The following is a 24,185-nucleotide window of genomic DNA, read 5'->3' as shown; positions in this document are numbered from 1 at the left end:
AGTATGCTCTTTTTTCGAAGTCTTGGTGTCTGACTTTTGGGCTCGAGATTTAGCAGAACTCGACGAAGGGTGAGCCAGAGAGTGGGCAGGCGAAAGTGGTGAGGTTGAACGGGCGATCTTTGCGCTGGCCGATCTGACGACCGTGGCACTAAAGGTGAGGTCGCAAGTCTGCGTGGCCGCCTCCTTTGTTGGCCGAGGAGAAGCAAGGACAGTGCTGTAGTTTCCTTTCTGAGGCACGGTGGGCTGTCGACTGGCGAATAATTTTCGAGCAGCAAAGGTCGACACCTTTTCCTTCACCCTAATTTCCTGGATGAGTTTTTCGTCCTTAAAAACGGGGCAATCTCGAGAGGAAGCGGCGTGGTCACCCATACAGTTGATGCAGCGAGGGGATGGAGGTGGACAAGCACCCTCATGGGCATCCCTGCCACACGTAACACATTTGGCCGGATTGGAACAGGACTGGCTGGTGTGATTGAACCGCTGGCACCGATAGCAACGCATAGGGTTCGGGACGTAAGGGCGAACGGAAATTATCTCATAGCCGGCTTTGATTTTCGATGGTAGTTGAACTTTGTCAAATGTCAAGAAGACAGTGCGGGTTGGAATGATGTTCGTGTCAACCCTTTTCATAACCCTATGAACAGCCGTTACGCCCTGGTCAGACAGGTAGTGCTGAATTTCTTCGTCAGACAGTCCATCGAGGGAGCGTGTATAAACGACTCCACGCGAGGAATTTAAGGTACGGTGCGGTTCCACCCGGACAGGAAAGGTGTGTAGTAGTGACGTACGCAGCAATTTTTGTGCCTGGAGGGCACTGATTGTTTCTAACAACAGGGTGCCATTCCGTAATCTGGAACAAGACTTTACAGGACCTGCAACTGCGTCGACACCTTTCTGAATAATGAAAGGGTTGACCGTGGAGAAGTCGTGACCTTCGTCAGACCGAGAAACAACAAGGAACTGTGGCAACGATGGAAGAACTGACTGTGGTTGAGACTCAGTGAACTTACGTTTGTGAGCAGACATAGTGGAAGGTGAGGAAACCATTGCGGAAGAATCCCCCATGATTACCGGCGTCTCCGATGGCGCGCTCCTCCCTTGTGGGGGCCCTCTCTGAGGGCACTCCCGCCTTAGGTGATTGTTCACACCTCAGGTCACACCTCCCGACAAACGGACGGAGGGACCAATCGGAACTTTCGGAAGGTATCAGCTCGGGTAATCACCCCTCCCTGGGCCTGGCCGTTACCAGGGGGTACGTACGTGTCCTACCTGTCTACCCGGGGCGGGGAATTACGCGTTACCCCGTCACCGGCTACGCCTGGAAGTGCGTGGGTTGGCCTTCAGACACGCACAGGGAGGAAGAAAGAGAAAGGGAAAGGAAAGAAGAGAGGTCTCAAACGCCGCAGCGGAGAAGGTAGAGAGAAGAGGTAAGGAAAAGAGAAGGACAAAGGAAGGATGAAGACTTACAAGCAAGGAAGGAAGGCGAAGAATGTAGTACATGTACAAGCGTCCGTCTCCGGACGTAGGCACAAACCATAACCCCAGAGAAAGGGGAAGAAAGAGCCAGAGGTGAAGGGGGGGGGGGGGTGGCGAAGATGGGGGATGGGGAAGGATACGGAAAGGGAAGGTATGCAGCCCGGAAAGGAAGGAAGGCCACATCAGCTCGGGGTCCTGTGCTCGCTACGCACGTATCCACAAAAGAGTTGTGGATCCCCTGGGGGGTTGCTGGGAAGTGGCGGTGCGGTCCCCTACGGCACTGCGTAGGATCCTACGGTCTTGGCGTGCATCCGTGCGTCGCTGCGGTCCGGTCCCAGGTCGACGGGCACGTGCACCTTCCGCCGACCACTGGTGACAACATCGATGTACTGTGGATACCTCACGCCCCACGTGTTGAGCAATTCGGTGGTACGTCCACCCGGCCTCCCGCATGCCCACTATACGCCCTCGCTCAAAGTCCGTCAACTGCACATACGGTTCACGTCCACGCTGTCGCGGCATGCTACCAGTGTTAAAGACTGCGATGGAGCTCCGTATGCCACGGCAAACTGGCTGACACTGACGGCGGCGGTGCACAAATGCTGCGCAGCTAGCGCCATTCGACGGCCAACACCGCGGTTCCTGGTGTGTCCGCTGTGCCGTGCGTGTGATCATTGCTTGTACAGCCCTCTCGCAGTGTCCGGAGCAAGTATGGTGGGTCTGACACACCGGTGTCAATGTGTTCTTTTTTCCATTTCCAGGAGTATATATATATATATAGAAATGCTTCATTTACCCAAAATCTGCCCTAATTGGCATTTGAACAAGAAAAGGTATCAAGGGGGAATGTGATGTAACATTGCTCCATTGTAATTGTTACTTTACAAAATATTAAAGTGACTAAATGTACCTGATGCTAGAATAAGGAGTCTAACACCAATGAGTTCATCACTTGGCAATTTTGGGGCAAATTATAAGGAGCATTTCTTCCATCTCTTATTAAATTTTTAAATTGTTGTGGATATTCCATCACAAGCTCTATAATGGGACAATAGAATGCTCCAAAAGCATTCTACCACCTAATCCACTCTCATACCCAATACAGACACTGAAAGTGGTCTTCCATCACAACCTCTTCCTCCATACATAGAAATGTGACAAAAATCAAATGTAAAGTGATCTCCCAGCTCTCACAGACACTCATTCCACTGTATGTACATGCTTCTGACATCTGCTCTCTCAAGACTCTCAGATAGTTACAGAAAATACTTGCAAGTTAGAATAACTATAGGCGAAAAGTCTCCCTCACTGTAAACAATCCACGAGTACTATCAAAAAGTACCAAACAGTCTGATAGCAAGAAACTCTCACATTTGTACTAACCCTTATAGTCAAGTCACACTTCGTCCCACATTCTTTCTCCCAGGGATGCTAGTCACCCAGTACAGTGTGATGTATAGTGGGGGAGGGGGCGAGAGAAAGGACCCAAAGGACAATGTATGCTTTGACCTCACAGTTTTATCTCAAAGTGGATTCACTGCAATAATGGAAGTGATGAACATGATAAAATCCAAACACTATGAATGGGAGTGAGGAAAATGGGATCTATGATGGCACAGTCTACAACACTGATGGCTGCTGTGGCACCAGTAAGTGCCAACAAACATTACATGCAGACTGTACTACACAATTACAGAAAAGAAGGAAAAAGCCACCACTCACCTATATCATATTGATTTATGGCACATAGACAACACATAAGAGAGAACAGTGTTTACACACACAGAAATCCATACAACTGCAGCTGCATGACAATTTTAACACTGTGTACAATTTTTATATTGCATTTTCAATTAAGATTGTATGAGGTTAAATTAAATATTTATCAGTATTATGAAAAGAATAGTTGCTAATCACCATATAGCGGAGATGCTGAGTTGCATATAAGCACAACAAAATGACTAACGAAATAAGCTTTCGGCCAACAAGACCTTCATCAAAAATAGATTACTGACAGAGAGGTGCACACATACGCACATACCTGAAGAGACGCGCGCGCGCACATACGACTGTAATAACTGGCAGCTGAAGCCACACTGAGTGAGGGTAAGGAGGAGGATGGGGCAGGGAGGGGGGAGGGATAGCACAGCAGATGGTGAAGTGCTGCTGGGGAGCATGCAGGGATGAGGGGGCGAGAGGGGGTAGGACAGTTAGATGTAGTTTGGAGGCTAGATGGTGGGCAGGGGAGAGGTGGGAGGGGGGGAGGGAGGGTAGTGGGAAAGGAGAGAAGTATAAAGACTGGGTATGTTGGTGGAATAGAAAGCTGTGTAGTGCTGGAATAGGAACAGAGAAAGAGATGATGAGTGAGTACAACTAACTAAGGCTGAGGCTAGGAGGGTTACGGGAACATAGGATATATTGCAAAGAGATTTCCCACCTGTGCAATTCAGAAAAGCTGGTGTTGGTGGGGGGAGGATCCATATGGCACAGGTTGTGGAATAGTCATTGAAATATAGAATGTCATGTTGGGGGTGTGTGCTCAGCAACAGGGTGGTCCTGTTTGTTGGTGCCCATTCATGTGGACAGACAGCTTGTTGGTTGTCATACCCACACAGAATGCAGCACTGTGTTTGCAGCTTAGCTTGTAGATCACAAGAACTGGTTTCACAGGTAGCCCTGCCTTTAACGGGATAGGTGATGTTAGCGACTGGACTGGAATAGGTGGTGACAGGAGGATGTATGGGACAGGTCTTGTGTCTAGGTCTATTACAGGGATATGAGCCATGACGTAAGGGGTTGGGAGCAGGGCTTGTGTAGGGATGGACGAGTATATTGTGTAGGCTCAGTAGGCAGCAGAATACCACTGCGGGAGATATGGGAAGGATAGTGGGCACGACATTTCCTCATTTCAGTGCACGGCGAGAGGTAGCCGAAACTCTGGCGGAGACTGTAATTCAGTTGTTCCGGTCCTGGGTGGTACTAAGTTACAAGGGGAATGCTCTTCTGTGGCCGGATGGTGAGACTTTGGGAGGAGGGGAGACTGGAAAGATAAGACACAGAAGTTTTGTTCTTGTACACAGTGGGGCGATAACTACAGTCTGTGAAGGCCTCAGTAAGAGCCCCGAATATTTTGATAGTGACCGCTTGTCACTGCAGATGCGACAACCATGTGTGGCTAGGGTGTATGGGAGGGACTTCTTGGTATGGAATGGATGGCAGTTGTCAAAGGGGGGGGGGGGGGGGGTATCACTGGTGGTTAGTAGGTTTGATGTGGGCAGAGGTACTGATGAAACCACCACTGAGATGGAGGTCAACATCTAGGAAGGTGGCTTGTTGCGTTGACTAGAAGCAGGTGAAGCCAATGGGGGAGGTGTTTTAGGTTCTGGAGGAATGTGGATAGGGTGTCCAAGGTGCCATGCGGGTGCCCCCACCTCTTCCTTGCCCTCCATCTAACATCCCAAAAGCACCTACCTGCCGTACCCTCTCTCCACCTGGTCCCTGCTTGCTCCCCAGCACCACCACCACAGTCCTCCACTCCCACCTTGCTATCCCTTCCCTCCCCGCTTCAGCTACCTCCTTACCCCCACCTAGGTGCCTCTCCAATCATGCACTGCTGCTGCTTGCAGTGTGGCTTCAGCTGCCAGTTACTGCTGTCGTTTGTGTGGGTTGCGTTTGAATGAGTGAGTGTGTATTTTTGACAAAGACATTGTTGGCCGAAAGCTTATTTCGTGACAGTCTTTGTTGTGGCTATCTGCGACTCTGCATCTCCGCTAAATGGTGAGTACCAACTATCCTTTTCATAATATTGTTACATTACATCCTGGATTTTCGATTGTTAAATTAATATTTATGTAGACCATTCTTCTGACTGACTTATTTCACTTTACCTACTGTAGGGATATATATGGTATCCCACAAGGAATGGTAAAAATTCAGTATATGACAGGAGCAATTATTTAAAGTAACACGTCTAGTAAACGTGGGATCTAAAATGCATGCCTTAAGAGCTGTAAGTACTTGTTTATAGCAGAAAAGATTGTTTCACAGGAGTGAAGATGAACAAATGCTCACAGCTCTTAAGGTATGCATTTCAGAGCCCTTGTTTGCTATGCACTTTGCATTAAAAGACCATTCCTGTTGTATGCCTGAATAGTGACCATATTCCCTGGGACATCCTGTATTTGTTCAACTAAGCTATGCCATACTACAGTGTGTGTTCAGTTTAGCTTTTGCTTTTTTCTTTGTTTTGGCAGAAGATACTCATATCTTTACAGACTGCTACTTTTCATGCAACAAATAATTAGAGCTGTTTCCATTTGGTCTTGTTTAATTGCTCAAATTATTCCTTTTACAACACAATTATTTTATGGTTTATTTTGAAGACCTGTGTTATATTCCAGTACATATTTTATGTAAAACAGTTACAGTACTGAAACATACCTGTTTCCTCCTCATCCGCATCTTCATTCTCGGACTCAAATGTGTTGTCAGGAATGTCGTACAAGCGAATCATTGGCTTGTTGGGATCTTTCATAATTAAGTACTTTCCATCCTTTTGTTTCATACAAATATCAATTATGCACCTTAATATTCCCCATGCGTTATCCATATTAAGTGTTATCTGTGTTGCAAACTCATTAGGTTTATACTGTTGAGTGCCCAGGATTACATGCTTTGATGAATCACGGACGTGCACACGAGAAACATACCTGAAACAATTATCAAAAATTTGGTGGCTGCAAAAAATTTTTGATTACATGTTTTTAAGAGCAAAAGTTTTTACAAAAATGAAACAAGAATAAAAACTGATTTTAGTTTATCATCAAATGTTGCCTATAAATTGTCCAGTTACTGCTTCAATCACAAAAAGGATGTGTTATTATTTTAACATCCAAGCATTTAAGAGTTTTAGTTTTGAACTAGTCTTTCTCATGAGCTGTTCTGGATACCAACACTTACAAGATTATAGTCTGATTAAAATAACTTTGTAGTTAATGTCTATCACTTGCCACAACAGTGTTGCCACAGCCACTGCCGGCCCCCACTCCGTTACAGGTGTCACACAAACATGCCAAGTCACTCCATAAATACTGTTTATGTGTAACGCAGAGCAACTAAGGAAGTGGCCACCGCGAGGTATGACGAAAATGGGAGATGCTCTGTTGACGGCTGGTTTTTAAATTACCAAATGACCTAACTATGTACGGCAGGCAACACGTTTTGTAGCCCTGAATTTAAACTTCTATCCAAACCTAACCACAACCTAGACAACACAAGCAGATTCCAAATGAAAAAGAATGATAGGAATAAAAATAAAAGCAAAGGAAGTCAATATGATGATGAGAACGATGCGGCAAACTAGTACAAATAAAAAAATTACGTTTCAACCAATTATCTGAATAAAAACAATAGTCAAAGGCATGATTAGATTTAGAAAAATAAATTTTGCTGCTTTAGATGAGATTTGAACCTTCGGCCTATATCAGGTTTATAAGCTAACCACTAGAGTATGTGATTTCATTGTATGATGGTATTTTATTTATGACTTTGGTGTTCCAGTTGCAACGATCAATTTAAATCCTTCAGAAAATTTCAGATTTACCCAATGTTGTGCCAAGCTTATCTAATGTAAGCCAATCTCTCTGATTGAAGTGACTACATAAATGGTGCTGAATCGCGACTTGGGTGGAAGAATCTAGTAGTGCGGTTAGTGCTGTGCATGAAATGTGTATTTAGTTTGGGTGTGTGCGTGCGCGCGAGAGAGAGAGAGAGAGAGAGAGAGAGAGAGAGAGAGAGAGAGAGAGAGAGAGAGAGAGATATGAAATACAAAATAAGAGACCCAGAATTTGGGATCCAAACACATCAAGAAAGCTAGACAACGAATTGGAAGTGAACTGATTGTTGTGGCAGTTTGGCAATGGTGAATGGTTCGGGCATGGTGCTGAATGCAGTGATTGGATGAAACCAGCTGCAATGGATGAAGTGTCTACTGTCAAGGTGGATGGAGTGAGCAGCAATCTGCAGTTGTTTGCTGATGATGCTGTGGTGTACGGTAAGGTATCTATGTTTGATGACTCTAGATGATATTTCTACTCTATGTGATGAATGGCAGCTAGCCCTAAATGTGGGAAAAATGTAAACTAATGCACACAAGCAAGAAATCAAATATGTAATGTTCAGATACAGCATTAGTAGTGTACTGCTTGACACAGACATGTCATTTAAATATCTGGGCATAACATAGCAAAGCGATAAGAAGTGGAAGGAGCATGCAAGGACAGTGGTAGGGAAGTAGAATGGTCGACTTCAGTTTTTTGGGAGAATTTAATGAAAGTGTGGTTCGTCTGTGAAGGAGAAAGCATACGGGACACTTGTGCAACTTAATCTTGAATACTGCCCGAGTGTTTGGGATCCTTACCAGGTCAGATTGAAGGACGACATCAAAGCAATTCAGAGGCGGGCTACTAGATTTGTTGCTGGTAGGTCCTAATAATACATCAGTGTTATGGAGATGCTTCAGCAAATGGGAACTCTTGGAGAGAAGGCAATGTTTTTTTGAGGAAAAAATTTTGAGAACCGGCATTTGAAGCTGACTGGTAAATGATTTTACTGCTGCCAACATACATTGCACGTAAGGACCATGAGGATAAGAAATGAGAAATTAGGGCTCATACAGAGGCATATAGACAGCTGTTTTTCACTCACTCAATCTGCAAGTGGAACAGAAATGGCTAGTAGCGATACAGGGCACCCTCTGCCACACACCGTATGGTGACTTGTAGAGTATTTATGTACATGTAGATGTATTTCTTCTGCATATCAAGTCTTACACTGTTCCAACAGAAAAACATCTTCCACTTTATAAATTTCAGTGTAAAACATTTAACAACTCACCCAAATTTAATCTGGTCAGAGCCCGCAAGCAATGCCTGCACTGTCCATTTGGCAAGTTTACAAGCATTGTTTCTTAACTCATTGGCAAGCACAGCACCTCTCTGTGTGTCCAACTTTTGGCGCCACTCTACACCACCTGATAACTGAAAATATACATATTATAATCACACGAGAGGTATAAGACACTAAAAAGCACAATATTTCCAAAGATAGACAAAAAGAAGTTGTCACTTTTTGACACATGAATAACACATAGTAAATGTGACACATATTCAAGTAGTTGGAACTGATTAGTCTCCATCAAGGTTTGAAATCAGTGATAAATTTATGCAAGCAATTTAAGCTGTTTTCACAAAATACAACAGTTTATGGACTGTTGTAGTGTCAGAAAGTGATCAGGGACAAAACATTAATGCAAAGACACAATGGTGGTTACAATAGTAGGCATTTGCAGCTTGACTAATATAATGAAAAAGGTACAATGTCATGAAAACAGCAACTCTCTTAAATAGTGAAAATAAACCCTGCATAATCAGTGCTTCAATAAGATAGTTATTGGTTCAATAGAACTTATAATTAAGCTGTCATATAATCAAATTGACAAAACATTACGATAAATACCATTTTTTCAAGAACACTATTAGTAGGAAATTAAATGATTCAATAGGAATTATTGCTTAATCTGGTCAGTATTAACTCATTGTCCTTAGTTAACATTTTCACTCTTTGTAAATATATTGAATGCTTGCTGCTCATCTATACTAATAGTAAAACATATAGTGGAATCTCAGTGTCAATCATTAGTGCATTTTCCCATATATGTCCATTTTGGGAACCAACAGTCCCAACTGCATAAAATGCATGTTAAAATGACTCATTTATACATTCTCCCTCATCACTTAGTAAGCTATGATTTGGAAGTATTGATACTGTTTGGCCACTGCAACTTCTGCCACAGAGTTCTGGGAAGTGGTGAGAGTAAGATGTTATATGGCTGCTGTGTGGCGAGGAAATGTCTGGAAGACAGTGTTGTTCAGTGTTGGTAACTTTACACATCAACAGGTTATTTGCTAAGGTAGAAATGACACTCAAAATGTGTTCGTATAGATTGGCAGTAGCTCCGACGACTTCTGACTTCAGCAGCCAAATTATAAACTATTTATTAACGTGGAACTCTGTCACTAGTGTTCTTTGTTCATGTTTAGTATCTGACTTTCAGTCCATGACTTTTTGTGAAGCTGAATGATGTACTGATATGCCATGTTCAAGATGAACGGACAATGGCCAGTTTCCAGAACTGGAAAAAGTGCTACTGAATTGGAGAAAACAAGCTCATACTCTGAATATTGCAATTGATGGTACTGCAGTTTATGCTAAAGCAATACATTTGGCACATAAGTAGACACTCATATTTTAAAGCGCCCAACAATTGGATTGAAATGCTCAAGAACTGACTTAATTTGATGTATAAATGTGTTCAAGGAGAGGTTGGAAGTGGGCACAATGCTGTTTTTAATGCAGATGAAACTGGCTAATTTTTTCACTTTCTGCCTGACAAAACGAGAGTTCAAGAGAACTGCCACGGTGGAAAATGTGGTGAAGAGGGGCTAACTGTCTTACTATCTTGTAATGAACGTGGAACAGGAAAGTTTGTGCAACTAACAATGGGAAAGGTGAAGAATCCACAATGCTTTAAAAATGTGCAGATATTTACACATAAATACACAGTTAAGTGAAAGCATGGGTAACAACAAGTACATTCGAACAATTCTAGCATTCCTGGGATAACCGGTAGGGTATTAGAAATAAGAAAATCATTTTGTTTATTGACCAGTGTGCAGCACATCCCTAAAAAAGTCCTCTATGTAATATACATTTAGTGCTTTTTCCTCCCAGTTGTACAAGCCCACTCCACCGTTCAACTGAGGCATTATACAACTCCTGCAACGAAAATACAGAAGAGGTTGGCCTCTCTTCATGCTGCAACGAGAAAGGTAATAATCTTACATGTTGTGCATTTTGTAATAAGTGCCGGATTCTGTGCAAGAAAGTGCAATCTCAAACTGTTGCAAGAAGGCTTGCTTTGATCAGACGGAACTTACAGAAGGCATCACACTAGAAAATGAAGGAACTGCAGCTGAACAATGACAGCAAATAGTGGTGCAAGAAGAAAACACTGACTACCTTAGCTTTGATGTGTTTGTTGAATTGACAAAGGTGTTGCCACTGGTCAGTCCATAACAATTTATGAAGTTTTGCAGGAAGGAAAAAAGTGAGGAAGAGGATGAACTAGAACCTTTGCCACTTTCTACAACACTGACAGCTACATTACAATTAGGACAAAAGAAATCACCTAACTTATATGTTTTTCAAATCTCTGAATATAGAAGTACACACTGTACCTTATTTTATTAAAGTGAAGTTAAGCTAACATCTACAATACACTAGTAGTTTGTTGAGATGACAATCCCTACTCATTTACCGCAGTGAATCACTAATGGAGAGAAGCTAAATGAATGACATTCATTAGTATTGAGAAATGTAATAATTTTAATTCCAGCATTTTTTAAAATTGTTCTTCATCATATGCCAGGTTTGTATTTTGCAAACTAGAGGCTATGCTCTCACATCAAGTGACTTTCCTGCATTTAAATTAGCTGATGGCATAACTGTACATGCCAGAAACATTGGATTTCGCCAATGTCACCATATCTAACTCATTTTTGCATCTTTTATGCCAACACGTAATTTTGAGTTTCTGGGTGTCGTATTCTTTGTGTGTTCTTGAAGAAGTGCTATTTGAATTATAATTTGAGCTGGCATGTCAGGAAGTGGGCATTAAGAGACTGCATATTACACAAAATCCCCTTAATTCTGCAGTTTCACTGGCGGGGGACCACTAACCAAATTAAGATTTTTTGTTAGTATGTTTTCCCACTTATAACAATCAAAATCTGTGGTCCCTTCAAAAAATTGTTAATGAGATCCCACTGTATTAGTAGTTACAATATTTTATGAAAACACTCTTCACCTTTGAATCCCACTCATTTAGAGCCTTTATTGTCAGAAACTGAAGTTCTCCATTGGGGCCATGCATTACAGCATCATGCTCACACCGAGCAACCAGCACAATTCCATTGTCCAGATCCCATTTGCGATAGCGGTAGCCTACTGATGCCACTTCTCCAGCCTCCTCCTCCGAGATGAATGGGTTTGTTTCTTCAAATTTATACCGCGGTTCACCCTGCAAAACAAAAATATTAATACTACTGCTACTAGCATTAAAATGTCACAATTTTAGCACTATTCAATAACAATAACAGATGCATTTTCTATTATTCGCAAACCTGCCTTTCATTATTTAAAATGCACAGCGAGAGAAGAGATGGTTGTTGTTGGTTTGGGGGATTAAAGGGGCCAGACTGCGACGGTCATTGGTCCCTTTTTCCAAAAAAATTAAAACCACCCAAAGAGAATAAAAACGAACAGCAGGAAAGACGTCAGACGACACAGAACAAGAAATACTCCTACAGAGATCAGACAAAACAAATTAAAATCACACAGAGTGTGACGATGGTTGGCCGACCATAGAGATAAAAAGGAAAAGCCAACCACCGAGAACACATTAAAAACTCAGCGTAAAATCGTAGGCCAATGGCCAGAATCAACACAGAAGAACAGAACAAACACTCAGAGTAAACGATAAAAACCCCCTGCCCGAATAAAACGTAAAACTAAGCCAGCCATAACAGGGTCATCAGATAAAAGGGCAGGGAGCGTATCAGGCAGCGCAAATGTCTGCCTGACCACAGCGAAAAGGGGGCAGGCCAACAAAATGTGGGCCACTGTCAAAGCCGCCCCGCAGCGACATAGAGGAGGGTCCTCCCGGCGCAGTAAATAACTGTGTGTCAGCCGGGAGTGGCCAATGCGGAGCCGACAAAGGACAACTGAGTCCCTGAGGTTGGCTAGCATGGATGACCGCCACACAGTCGGCGTCTCCTTAATGGCACGGAGGTTATTGGGCGTGATCCGATCGCGCCATTCAGCGTCCCAAAGCGCAAAAACTTTTCGGCGGAGAACTGCCCGCAAATCAGTCTCTGGGAGGCCAACATCCAGAGATGGTTACTTGTGGTCTCAGGCGGTCAACATATACATTGCCCAGGATACCGCCATGACCGGGGGTTCACACAAAGACCGCAGAGCGGCCGCAACAGGCAAGAGTATGCAGGGACTCTTGGATAGCCATCACCAGACGAAAACGAGGGAAACACTGGTCGAAAGCTCGTAAACCGCTCAGGGAATTGCTACAGATAACGAAGGACTCACCTGAGCAGGAGCGGATATACTCTAGGGCACGAAAGATGGCGACCAGCTCAGCAGTGTAAACGCTGCAGCCATCCTGCAAGGAACGTTGTTCGGAATGGTCCCCTAGAGTGAGCGCATACCCGACACGACCAGCAACCATCGAACCGTCAGTGTAAACAATGCCAGAGCCCTGATACGTGGCCAGGATGGAATAAAAGCGGCGGCGGAAGGCCTCTAGAGGGACTGAGTCCTTACCATGGGGGTGTATGCAAAGTGGCCCGGAAAGGAGGTGGAACAGAGAAAACCCGAAGCCCGGAGAGAAGCTCTGACGCGGACCGTGATTGTACAACCAGACCGGGGCCGACGTTCTGGCAGATGGACGACTGATTGCAGGAACAGGAGATGATAGTTTGGATGCCTGGGCAAGCTTAAAACATGGGCGGCATAAGCGGCCAGCAAACGTTGGCGCCGTAACCGCAGGCGATGGACACCTGCCTCCACTAGTATGCTGTCCACAGGGCTGGTGCGGAAAGCACCAGTGGCAAGCCGTATGCCGCTGTGTAGGATTGGGTCCAGTACCCGCAGCGCAGATGGGGATGCTGAGCCATAAGCCAGGCTCCCATAATCCAGACGAGACTGAATTAACGCCTGGTAGAGCCGTATCAGGGTAGATCGGTCGGCGTCCCCGCGGGTGTGGCTCAAGCATCTCAGAGCATTTAGATGCCGCCAACACGCCTGTTTAAGCTGCCGAATCTGAGGCAGCCAAGTCAGCCGGGCATCAAAAACTACACCCAAAAACCTGTGGGTCTCCACCACAGTAAGGAGTTCGTCGGCAAGATAAAGCCGCGGATCAGGATGGACGATTGGCGCCGGCAGAAATGCATAACGCGGGTCTTGGCAGCCGAAAACTGAAAACCATGCGCTACAGCCCAAGACTGCGCCTTGCGGATAGCGCCCTGTAGCTGACGTTCAACAGCTGCAATGCCAGTACAGCTGTAGTAAAGGCAGAAGTCGTCAGCATACAGGGAAGCGGAGACAGAATTTCCCCACAGCCGCAGCGAGCCCGTTAATGGCTATTAAAAACAGGCAGACACTTAAAACAGAACCCTGTGGCACACAGTTCTCCTGGACGTGGGAGGAACTATACGAGGCCGCGACTTGCACGCGGAAGGTACGATACGACAGAAAATTGCGGATAAAAATCGGCAGAGGACCCCAAAGACCCCATCCATGAAGTGTAGAAACGATGTGATGACGCCATGTCGTATCGTACGCCTTCCGCATGTCGAAAAAGACAGCGACCAGGTGCTGGCGGCGGGCAAAGGCAGTACGGATGGCCAACTCCAGGCTCACCAGATTGTCTGTGGCGAAGCGGCCTTTACGGAACCCACCCTGAGACAGAGCCAGAAAGCCCTGAGACTCCAGTACCCAATTCAAGTGCCGCCTCACCATCCATTCAAGCAACTTGCAAAGAACGTTGGTGAGGCTAATGGGATGGTAGATGTCCACCTCCAGAGGGTTCTTTCCAGGTTTCAAAACGGGGATGACAATGCTTTCCCGCCATTGCGACGGAAACTCCCCCTCGACCCAAAGACAGTTGTAAAGATCGAGGAGGCGCCGCTGGCAGTTCACTGAAAGGTGTTTCAGCATCTGACAGTGGATGCCATCTGGCCCAGGAGCGGTATCAGGGCAAGCAGCTAGGGCACTACGAAATTCCCACTCACTGAATGGAGCATTGTAAGATTCTGGGTGGTGGGTGCGAAACGAAAGGCTCCGACGTTCCATCCGCTCTTTAATGGATCGGAAGGCCAGTGGGTAATTGGAAGAAGCGGAACTAAGAGCAAAATGCTCTGCCAAGCTGTTGGCAATTTCGTCGGAGTCTGTACAAACTGCTCCATTCAGTGAGAGCGCAGGGACGCTGACAGGGATCCGATAGCCATAGAGGCGTCGGATCTTGGCCCAGACCTGCAATGGAGAGACAAGGAGGCCATTGGTGGACACATACCGCTCCCAGCACTCCTGCTTGCTTTGGCGGATAAGGCGGCGGGCCCGCGCACGCAGCTGTTTGAAGGTAATGAGGTGTTCAATGCAGGGATGTCGCTTGTGACACTGTAGCGCCCACCGGCGATCTTTAATTGCTGCAGGGATCTCAGGCGACCACCAAGGCACAGTCCGCCGCCGAGGGGACCCAGAGGAATGGGGAATGGCAGATTCGGCGGCAGTAACGATGCCGGTGGTGACCGATTGAACCACCGCATCAATGTCATCATTAGAGAGAGGCTCAATAGCGGCAGTGGAGGAGAACAAGTCCCAGTCAGCCTTATTCATAGCCCATCTGCTAGGGCGCCCAGAAGAGTGACGCTGTGGTAGTGACAGAAAGATCGGAAAGTGGTCATGAAGTGTAGAAACGATGTGATGACACCATGTCGTATCGTACACAGGTCGTCATGCACACTCCATTGGACAGACGGTAAGAGGCTAGGGCTACAGATTGAAAGGTCAATGGCGGAGTATGTGCCATGCGCCACACTGAAGTGTGTGAAGGCACCATCATTTAAAATCTAGAGATCGAGCTGCAACAATAAATGCTCAACGGTGGCGCCTCGACCTGTTGCCACTGACCCACCCCACAGAGGGTTATGGGCGTTGAAGTCGCCCAATAGCAAGAAAGGTGGCGGCAATTGGGCTATCAGCGCAGCCAGGACATGCTGCGAGACATCACCATCCGGTGGAAGGTAAAGACTGCAGACGGTAACAGCCTGTGGCGTCCACACCCGAACAGCGACAGCCTCTAAAGCTGTTTGGAGAGGGACAGACTCGCTGTGCAGAGTGTGAAGGACATAGAGGCAGACGCCACCAGACACCCTTTCATATGCTGCCCGGTTCTTATAATAACCCCGATAGCCACAGAGGGCGGGGGTTCGCATTGCTGGAAACCAAGTTTCCTGAAGAGCAATGCAGAAGAAAGGGTGAAGGCTGATAAGTTGTCGGAGCTCAGCTAGATGGTGGAAGAAACCGCTGCAGTTCCACTGGAGGATGGTATTGTCCATTGCGGAGAAAGGCGTGACGGGACTGGGAAGGCAGATTACGCCGCTGGGTCACCTGCTGCCTCCGATGGAGCACCCGTGCAAGTACTATCCATTGCGTCTGAGGGATCGGCGAGATCGAGGTCCTCAGCGGGCGCAAGGATCTCCACCTCATCCTCAGACGCAGAGCTTTTAGGTAGCAGTGGAGTAGGTGCCACCGCAGGTGTCTTGGACTTACGGGTCTTCAAAGTCTTTTTCTCTCGCTGTTCCTTTGGTTGCCGTTGTTGAGAGGGCTTATTGGAGTCAGTCCCTGGGACCGAAGAGGATCGCGAAGCCCGTCGACCAGCGACCTGTGGCTTCTTCAGCCACTGGTTGGTGTCTGCTGTGCCGCTGGTAGGAACCTGGGAAGGGAGTGACCCAAGGGATCCCTTCCGAGCGAGAGAAGCCGAAGAAGACTTACGCTTCACCGGCTTAGAAGTGGGGACTGGTGTCCCCGGTGGTTTAGTGGGTGCTGCTCCCGAGGTAGATGGTGTGGGAGCAACAGCAAGAGAAGGGGCCCCCATCGTCAAGGGGGCAGATGAGGTCCTCTGACTCTGAGAGCTGACTGTATAACTTGCAGCTGAAGGAGCTGGAGCAGGAGTGACAGTGGAGGCATAAGAAGACATCATGCGCACGGGATGTAGCCGTTCAAATTTCCGCTTAGCCTCAGTGTAAGTCAGTCGGTCCAGGGTCTTATATTCCATGATTTTGCGTTCTTTCTGAAAGGTACTGCAGTCCGGCGAGCAAGGGGAATGAGGCTCTCCACAGTTGACACAGACGGGGGGCGGAGCACATGGAGTATCGGGATGAGATGGGCGTCCACAATCTCGACATGTGAGGCTAGAAGTACAGCGAGAGGACATGTGACCGAACTTCCAGCACTTAAAGCACTGCATCGGGGGAGGGATATAGGGTTTGACGTCACACCGGTAGACCATCACCTTGACCTTCTCTGGTAAGGTATCACCTTCGAAGGCCAAGATGAAGGCACCGGTAGCTACCTGATTGTCCCTCGGACCCCGAGAACACGCCGGACGAAATGTACACCTCGGCGCTCTAAATTGGCACGCAGCTCGTCATCAGACTGCAAAAGGAGGTCCCTATGGAAAATAACACCCTGGACCATATTTAAACTCTTATGTGGGGTGATGGTAACGTGAACATCCCCCAACTTGTCACAAGCAAGTAACCTGCGTGACTGGGCAGAGGATGCCGTTTTTATCAAAACTGACCCAGAGCGCATTTTGGACAAGCCCTCCACCTCCCCAAACTTGTCCTCTAAATGCTCTACAAAGAACTGAGGCTGCACAGATAGAAACGAGTCACCATCAGCTCTGGTACAGACGAGATACCTGGGCGAATACACGTCACTGTCATTCATTGCCTTTCGTTCCTCCCATGGTGTGGCCAGGGATGGGAACAATTTGGGGCCATTGCCGGGAGTCCTGATGCCCCAGGGAGATGGGCATCTACTCCTTGGCATACGTGGGGAGTTAACGGCGCAGGCATCAGTAGAGCGATCCCTGTGTTGTCAGGGGGCTACAACCAACAGGGTACATGGCGGCCCCACCACAACGGACTGGCTACCGTGCTGGATCTTAGGTGCAAAAATGTCCAAGGTCGTCATCGCAGGTAAAAGCAACACTGCAGAGTGCAGCGTGGTAATCGCACCCAGGGACGTATCCTCGCCCAAGAGATGGAAAACGAGCGGGACACCATTGCAACGACGAAAAAGCCCGCTAAAGGTCTCAATGCACGACGGATACAGTGCACCATGTAAGGCGCCCTTCCCCAATCGGCTCGCTCTTCGGAATAATTTAGAAAGATGGAGGTCAAACCCGGGAGGGGACCATCACATAAGGCCGAAACATTTGAGACTCCTTTTAGTCGCCTCTTACGACAGGCAGGAATACCGCGGGCCTATTCTAACCCCCGAACCCGCAGGGGGGGAGAAGAGATGTCCAGAATAAAAGAATAAAGAAATAATCGAAACAAACAACGAGAACATATCCACTCTGCAGCAAACATTGCTCCACATGTCATTATGAGATATGAAAGTGCACATTTGAAGTCACAGGAAAACAGTCAAATAAAACTGATATTTGTCAATATGACTGTGTTGGAAACCTCACCAGATAAATAAAAGCAGTGCACCATGAGAGAACGAAATTTAAATAAAAAACAAGTAATATTGCTGGACACTGGTGTGTGTATTTTCAATGAAGATAAGGACATCCAGTCTCGGTGGCAATTTTAACAGAAATAACAATAGTAATACAGATGAATAAAGCAATGTTGGAACATTCCCCATACAACATGCTGCTGGGGCGATACCATGTTTTCCCGCCTACACTACTAAGGAAAACATGCTCCAACAATGGTAGTTCATGACATTTACAACACAAAAATGTTAAACCCACCCCATGTTGTTCATTAAATGTTCTTGTGGCGTCATTCCGATTAGCTGGAACACACACACACACACACACACACACACACACACACACACACACAGCTACAGCTTGGGCACAGAATGATGTAAAGTACAGTAGTGGAAATCAGAATAAAGAAAGGGTTTCTACAAAAGTAATAATACAGTGTCTGTAGCACACTATAAGTAATTTATTATGAAAGTAGTAGCTACGTATAGTGTCTTGAAAGGAGTATATAAGATGCAACATCAACAAAAGCAAAACGAAGATAATGGAATGTAGTCGAATTAAGTCAGGTGATGCTGAGGGAATTAGATTAAGTGTCTCATTTCCTAAAGTAGTAAAGGAGTTTTGCTATTTGGGGAGCAAAATAACTGATGATGGATGGAGTAGAGGGGATATAAAATGTAGACTGGCAATGGCAAGGAAAGCGTTTCTGAAGAAGAGAAATTTGTTAACATCGAGTATAGATTTGTGTGTCAGGAAGTCGTTTCTGAAAGTATTTGTATGGAGTGTAGCCATGTATGGAACTGAAACAATGACAATAAATAGTCTGGACAAAAAGAGAATAGAAGCTTTCGAAATGTGGTGCTACAGAAGAATGTTGAAGATTAGATGGGTAGATCTCATAGCTAATGAGGTGGTATTTAATAGAATTGGGGAGAATAGGAGTTTATGGCACAACTTGACAACAAGAAGGGGCCGGTTGGTAGGACACATTCTGAGGCATCAAGGAATCACAAATTTAGCATTGGAGGGCAGCGTGGAGGTAAAAATCGTAGAGGGAGACCAAGAGATGCATACACTAAGCAGATTCAGAAGGATGTAGGTTGCAGTAAGTACTGGGAGATGAAGAAGCTTGCACAGGATAGGGTAGCATGGAGAGCTGCATCAAACCAGTCTCAGGACTGAAGACAACAACAACAACAACAACAGATACATATAAAACAAACAATCATGATGGAATTACACAGTTTCTCTCATAACGCAAATAAAATTAAGCGTTTGCTTCTGTTGAGTGGAAATTGGTATAATGGCGCTCACTGTCCTGTTGTGTTGTTGTGATGTTAGTACTTTGTCTACTTACCTCAAAAATTCTCTTTGACATTGATTTTGTTACAGTTTGGGGTTCTTGCAGTAAAATTGTCACCAACTCTTCTTATATTGCACTTTTCAGTTCACATAAGGCCTCATATTGCCTTCCACTGCGATGAAAATGCGTTGCAAGTATTCCCCAAAGGTTTTCCATGGGGTTGATATGCAGCCTATGTGCAAGCCAGGGTAAGACATTGATATTTTTATCTGTAAACCACTTATTGGTTGTAGCAGAAACATACACAGATGCATTACCTTGAAACATTACACTTTTGTTCCCAAGGTCCTCATACATTCTAATCAATTCTGTCTCTAGCATCTCAGTGTATATGTTAGAGTTCATTGTAGTGTTCAACCAAGCATGCATGTTCACCTCCAGTGCAGAAGCCTGCCGAAATCTTAACACTTCCACCACCAAAATTTCTGCTCATTCTTACCTGCTGCTCTATTCTCACACCCAAACCTCCAGACGCCAGGCACTCAGATCAGTACCAAACATTGTATGTCGATAGAGTATCAACCAAAATTCCAATTTAGTTTGTACTATGTGCTGCTGACAGGGGCACTGACTTATATTGGGGGAGGGGGGCATACTGGGGGTCTTGCCCCAGGAAATTTTCGAAGAAAAATGGTTAGTTTAAAGTTATTTAAAGCATTTTAGAGTCATATGATCAATATTAGAACCCTGGAAACTGGACCCTTGATAACTCGACACTCCGGGAAACTCGACAAGCCAAATACATTTTTTGGCTTTGAAAAAAGAAACAAAAACAAACACACACGGTATTTTCGTAAGAAGCAAATTTAATTTACAGTAATAATCATGCTTATAGACTATTACAGAGCAGTGAATATATAGCTCTGTAAAGACTAAAATTATATTTAAATAAATCCAAAACTATCATTAAAAGAATAAAATATTGCTGTCACACAGTAATAGCATTTTGATTAATAAGTGAAACAGATAATTTAAGCTTACTTTGAATAAGGCTCAAGGTTCATTAAATAAAAACGATATGTCAAAGTTAATGCTTTAATACAGTTAATAAACTTAATACAATATACCTAATTCTTTCAGTCAAAAAGTACGTAAATAGTAGGTTTTATTGGGTATTATACCCTAAAAATATTTAGGTATTTGAAAATAACTAATACATTACTATAGTAGTAGAGTAATACAGTACTATAGTAATAGAGTATTACAGTACTGAACTAGTACTAATATTTCGAAACTGAAAATTTAACATTATGTATGTATTTAATTCTCTGTTTTATAAAGATTTTTATTATTCCTCTAAATGCCATTATTAGGGATAGTGTGTGTTTATAAAGGTGCAAACGGACTGTGGACTACTGAATATGAAGTCACTGATGACTAGTCGGATATCCAATTCATCCAAACCATCTTGGTGGGCATGAAGAACAGCCAAGTTGTTCAATCACTTCTGTCCCACTGTTGATCGGAGATATGACTTCAGACATTTAAGGGTGCTAAATGACCATTCTGCTATTGCTATCATGATTGGAACTACCTGCAGAAGCTTGACTTCAGACATTTAAGGGTGCTAAATGACCATTCTGCTATTGCTATCATGATTGGAACTACCTGCAGAAGCTTGACTTCAGACATTTAAGGGTGCTAAATGACCATTCTGCTATTGCTATCATGATTGGAACTACCTGCAGAAGCTTAATGCACATCACTATTCCACATAACATTTCTCCAACTGCAGGCTATCGGGTAATTTACTTTCTTATATGATGCATGTTTTTTAAGATTAGTTTTTTTATTAGCGATATCGGCTAACATATTCAAGTGTAAGCGCAGTCTCCCAATGTCTAGGTCATTTTTGAAAAACTCAATTGATTTTTCCAAATTTGTTTCACTTATGTTTACTAAAAGCAAGCACTCTTGTTCATCTGCAATGACCTGTGTGAGTCCAGTTGAAGCAAACCACTCAGTACTGTAAGATTGCACCGTTTCACAAACTTCAATGTAAATAGCTTTGTAGTATTCCTTTGGGGGTTTTGAAAGTGTGCGATGAGCTGGCTTCATTGTTTTCATACTTCTTTGGTATACTTCGATTCCGAGAAAGTGAAGGATCATCAACTTGTGAAGGTCTCTCTTTTAAACACAATTCCCGATAGTGTTCAAAACTATCACGCCTTCCATTCAATATACAATCAAGCCCTCATATATTTTTCCAGATCAGCAACACTTAGATGAGGGCACTGAATTTTTTCATTGACATCCTCTACTGGGTTCACTGCATGGCAATAAAGATGTAAAAAGAAGTAAGTCTTGACTCAAGGTAAGCTGCACATTTGTAACCTGTCTGTTTTGTCCTCTGCAGAAAATGTTTCAAAAGTCTAGAAGTTCTTCAAAGTTTTTCAATATTCTCAAGATACTAGAAGCTTGCATAGTCCATCGAGTCAGGCAAAGGTGTCATAGACCAGCTTGGTCGTTGGCACTCTCACAGCTTATGCTTCTGGAAAGTCCCATCCTTTTGTTGGATCCCCTTACAGTGTTTATTAAGTCCTTGGCTAAAGCCATAATATCCCTCAGACTTAAGATGGCAGAGACTGCCTACAACTGCTAAGTTTAAACTGTGAGCAGTGCAGTGCACATAAGATGCTTTTGGTTGTATATCCAAAACTAACTTTAGTCCTTTGAACTTATCTCTCATATTCGAGGCACCATCATAGCACTGTCATCTTAAGTTATCCATTGACAAACCAAGACGAGCAAAAACATCTTAAAATACTAAACAGAGTTTGTGATTCAATGTTGGGGGGTCTCGTATAAGCCAACAAAGTCTTCATTGATGATTAAGGAATCATCGACAGTATGAATACAAAATGACACTTGTTCGTGACTCAAAGAGTCACTGTTTCGTCAACCATAATAGAAAAATGTTCAGTGTTCTTGATTGAAGCCAATACCTTTCTGAACACACACTTTCCTAGAAGATCAATAATCTCGTTTTGAATATCTTGTGACGTCCACTTATACCCCGAACGCCCTAACCAATCTTTAAACTCAGGTACGTCATTCTTTCGGAGTTCCAACAATTTAAAAAAAATTGAGTTTACATCTTCATGCCCTCTAATTTCTAGCCCTTGTCAGCATAGAAATTGCACGGTAGTAAAAATTGTCTCATGAGCTAAATGGCCTTTCTTCATACCACTAACTTCGTTCAATTGGGAGACCACACTTTGGTTAGTGATAGAATTTAGTTTCAGAACACCTTTACATGTAAACATATTTTCATGAAGATGGAATTTTTCCAAGGCCTTTTTCAAGTTAGAAAACCCTACAGAAGTAACTGCATCATCTTTTTCAAACAAAATTGCAATAGATTTTTAGCATCAGCCTCTTAGCAGGTTTTGGAAAAACTTTTTCAGTAGATGCTTCATACTCTAGCCATGTATAATTGATCAACCAAGACTTCTGAAATTATCTTCCCTTACCGGACTGTCCAGGTTTCGGCTGTAAACGATTCTCGCCTGAAGAAGACTAAGCAATTGGCGACACAGTAATTGTTGGAGGTTGACTTGCAGTATCATCAACTTCCAAGCACACCTTTTTGGTAACAAATTTATCCATTGCAAACTTAATTCACAATACACTAAGAGACTAAAGTAAATGAATAAAATATGGTCATACAGAATAGTTCACTAGACACTTAAGTCAGAACACTAAACAAGTCTGCACCATACAATGAACGAAACTGTCCACACTGAATGACTGCGACAGCAGGGTGGACTTTATATAGCCGTGGTGTCGTAATGTCTAAGCATGAAGGTGATGCAAGGCAGAGGGTTCCAGGCACTTCTGCTCACGTCCTTTTGATGTCGCAATGGCTGCAGGGCTGGCCCACCGGCCCCAGACTTTACCCGAAGGTTCAGGCACCACGGTGCCCGCAGCACCGTAACACTATCATGACGCACATCAGTTTTTCAGTTAACCTGCTTACTACCATTATAATTATTTGTTTTAACTCCTTACTGATTGTATTTTAGAAGGTAACTATCACCAAACAAGAAAAATAAAAAATTCCAACACAATTTTGTGATTTTACAAATCACAATATAACTAATAATTTTCTTAAATTATTGCCGCACCCCCCCCCCCCCCCAAAAAAAAAAAAAAAAAAAAAAAAAAATGAATTTTTGTGGGGCTCGGGCCCCCTCAGGCCCCACGGAGTCTGGGAGTCTGCACCTGTGGCTGCTGACCAACAGAACAGGTGTAAACATTAATACAAAGCAACACCAGAACTACGGAGTACCTGAAAAACATAACTGAATAACTAATACGAATAGCTTCTGTGGGGAAGTTGGTAGACTGTTGTACCAAGGGTTCTGGGTTCAAACCCCAATGATAATTGTTTTACTGTGTGAAAGTGTTATATGGGACAACATGTTTAGGACATGTAAAAGGGCTGTTTTGAGTTTACAGCAACGTTCTCTTGGCAGTCTGCTTTCACTTCGTTTCTTTGAAAGTAGTAAACCTATAGAATACATTTGTAGTTTCACAGGATATACAATCAAAACACAACACAACACAGTCATTCATTCAGGAACAATGGCTTCAAAAATGAAGTGTCAAGCAAATTACTTTTGTACAACAAGCACACTTGATGAATCCCACATTTGCTTACGCAACTTTTAGATTGCAAAATGAAAGCTAGTGGCTGAAACAGAACTTTGTCAAAGTTTCAAAGGGTCTCCGTTGTATGCTTGTACATTCTGAAGAAATGAAGATCAAGTGGTTGACAAAAGGAGGTTGTGTTTGCTGGAATTATATGAACTGTGATATTTTTTAGTAGCTTATATTGTACGTGCAGGTCACGAAGAACAATAGAGTCTTTGTGGGGGCTGTAAGAATCCCATATTATCAGAAGTTTCTCTCAATTGA

At 44.2% G+C, this 24,185-nt stretch overlaps 1 protein-coding gene across 1 annotated transcript in view; it reads right to left on the bottom strand.

Annotated features, from left to right (window-relative positions):
• The window catches only part of LOC126236361 (eukaryotic translation initiation factor 3 subunit D), a 69,408-nt gene that overhangs the window by 28,805 nt on the left and 16,418 nt on the right, over window positions 1–24,185 (bottom strand). The window contains exons 7-9 of the mRNA XM_049945593.1: window positions 11,402–11,614; window positions 8,371–8,513; window positions 5,917–6,185 (exon numbers count right to left, since the gene is read on the bottom strand). Of these exons, the coding sequence (XP_049801550.1) occupies window positions 5,917–6,185; window positions 8,371–8,513; window positions 11,402–11,614 (625 nt within the window). The remainder of the gene's footprint in view (window positions 1–5,916; window positions 6,186–8,370; window positions 8,514–11,401; window positions 11,615–24,185) is intronic.

Source organism: Schistocerca nitens, chromosome 2, assembly GCF_023898315.1.
Source record: "Schistocerca nitens isolate TAMUIC-IGC-003100 chromosome 2, iqSchNite1.1, whole genome shotgun sequence".
NCBI lineage: Eukaryota > Metazoa > Arthropoda > Insecta > Orthoptera > Acrididae > Schistocerca > Schistocerca nitens.
This window is presented reverse-complemented; position numbering and strand designations above follow the sequence as displayed.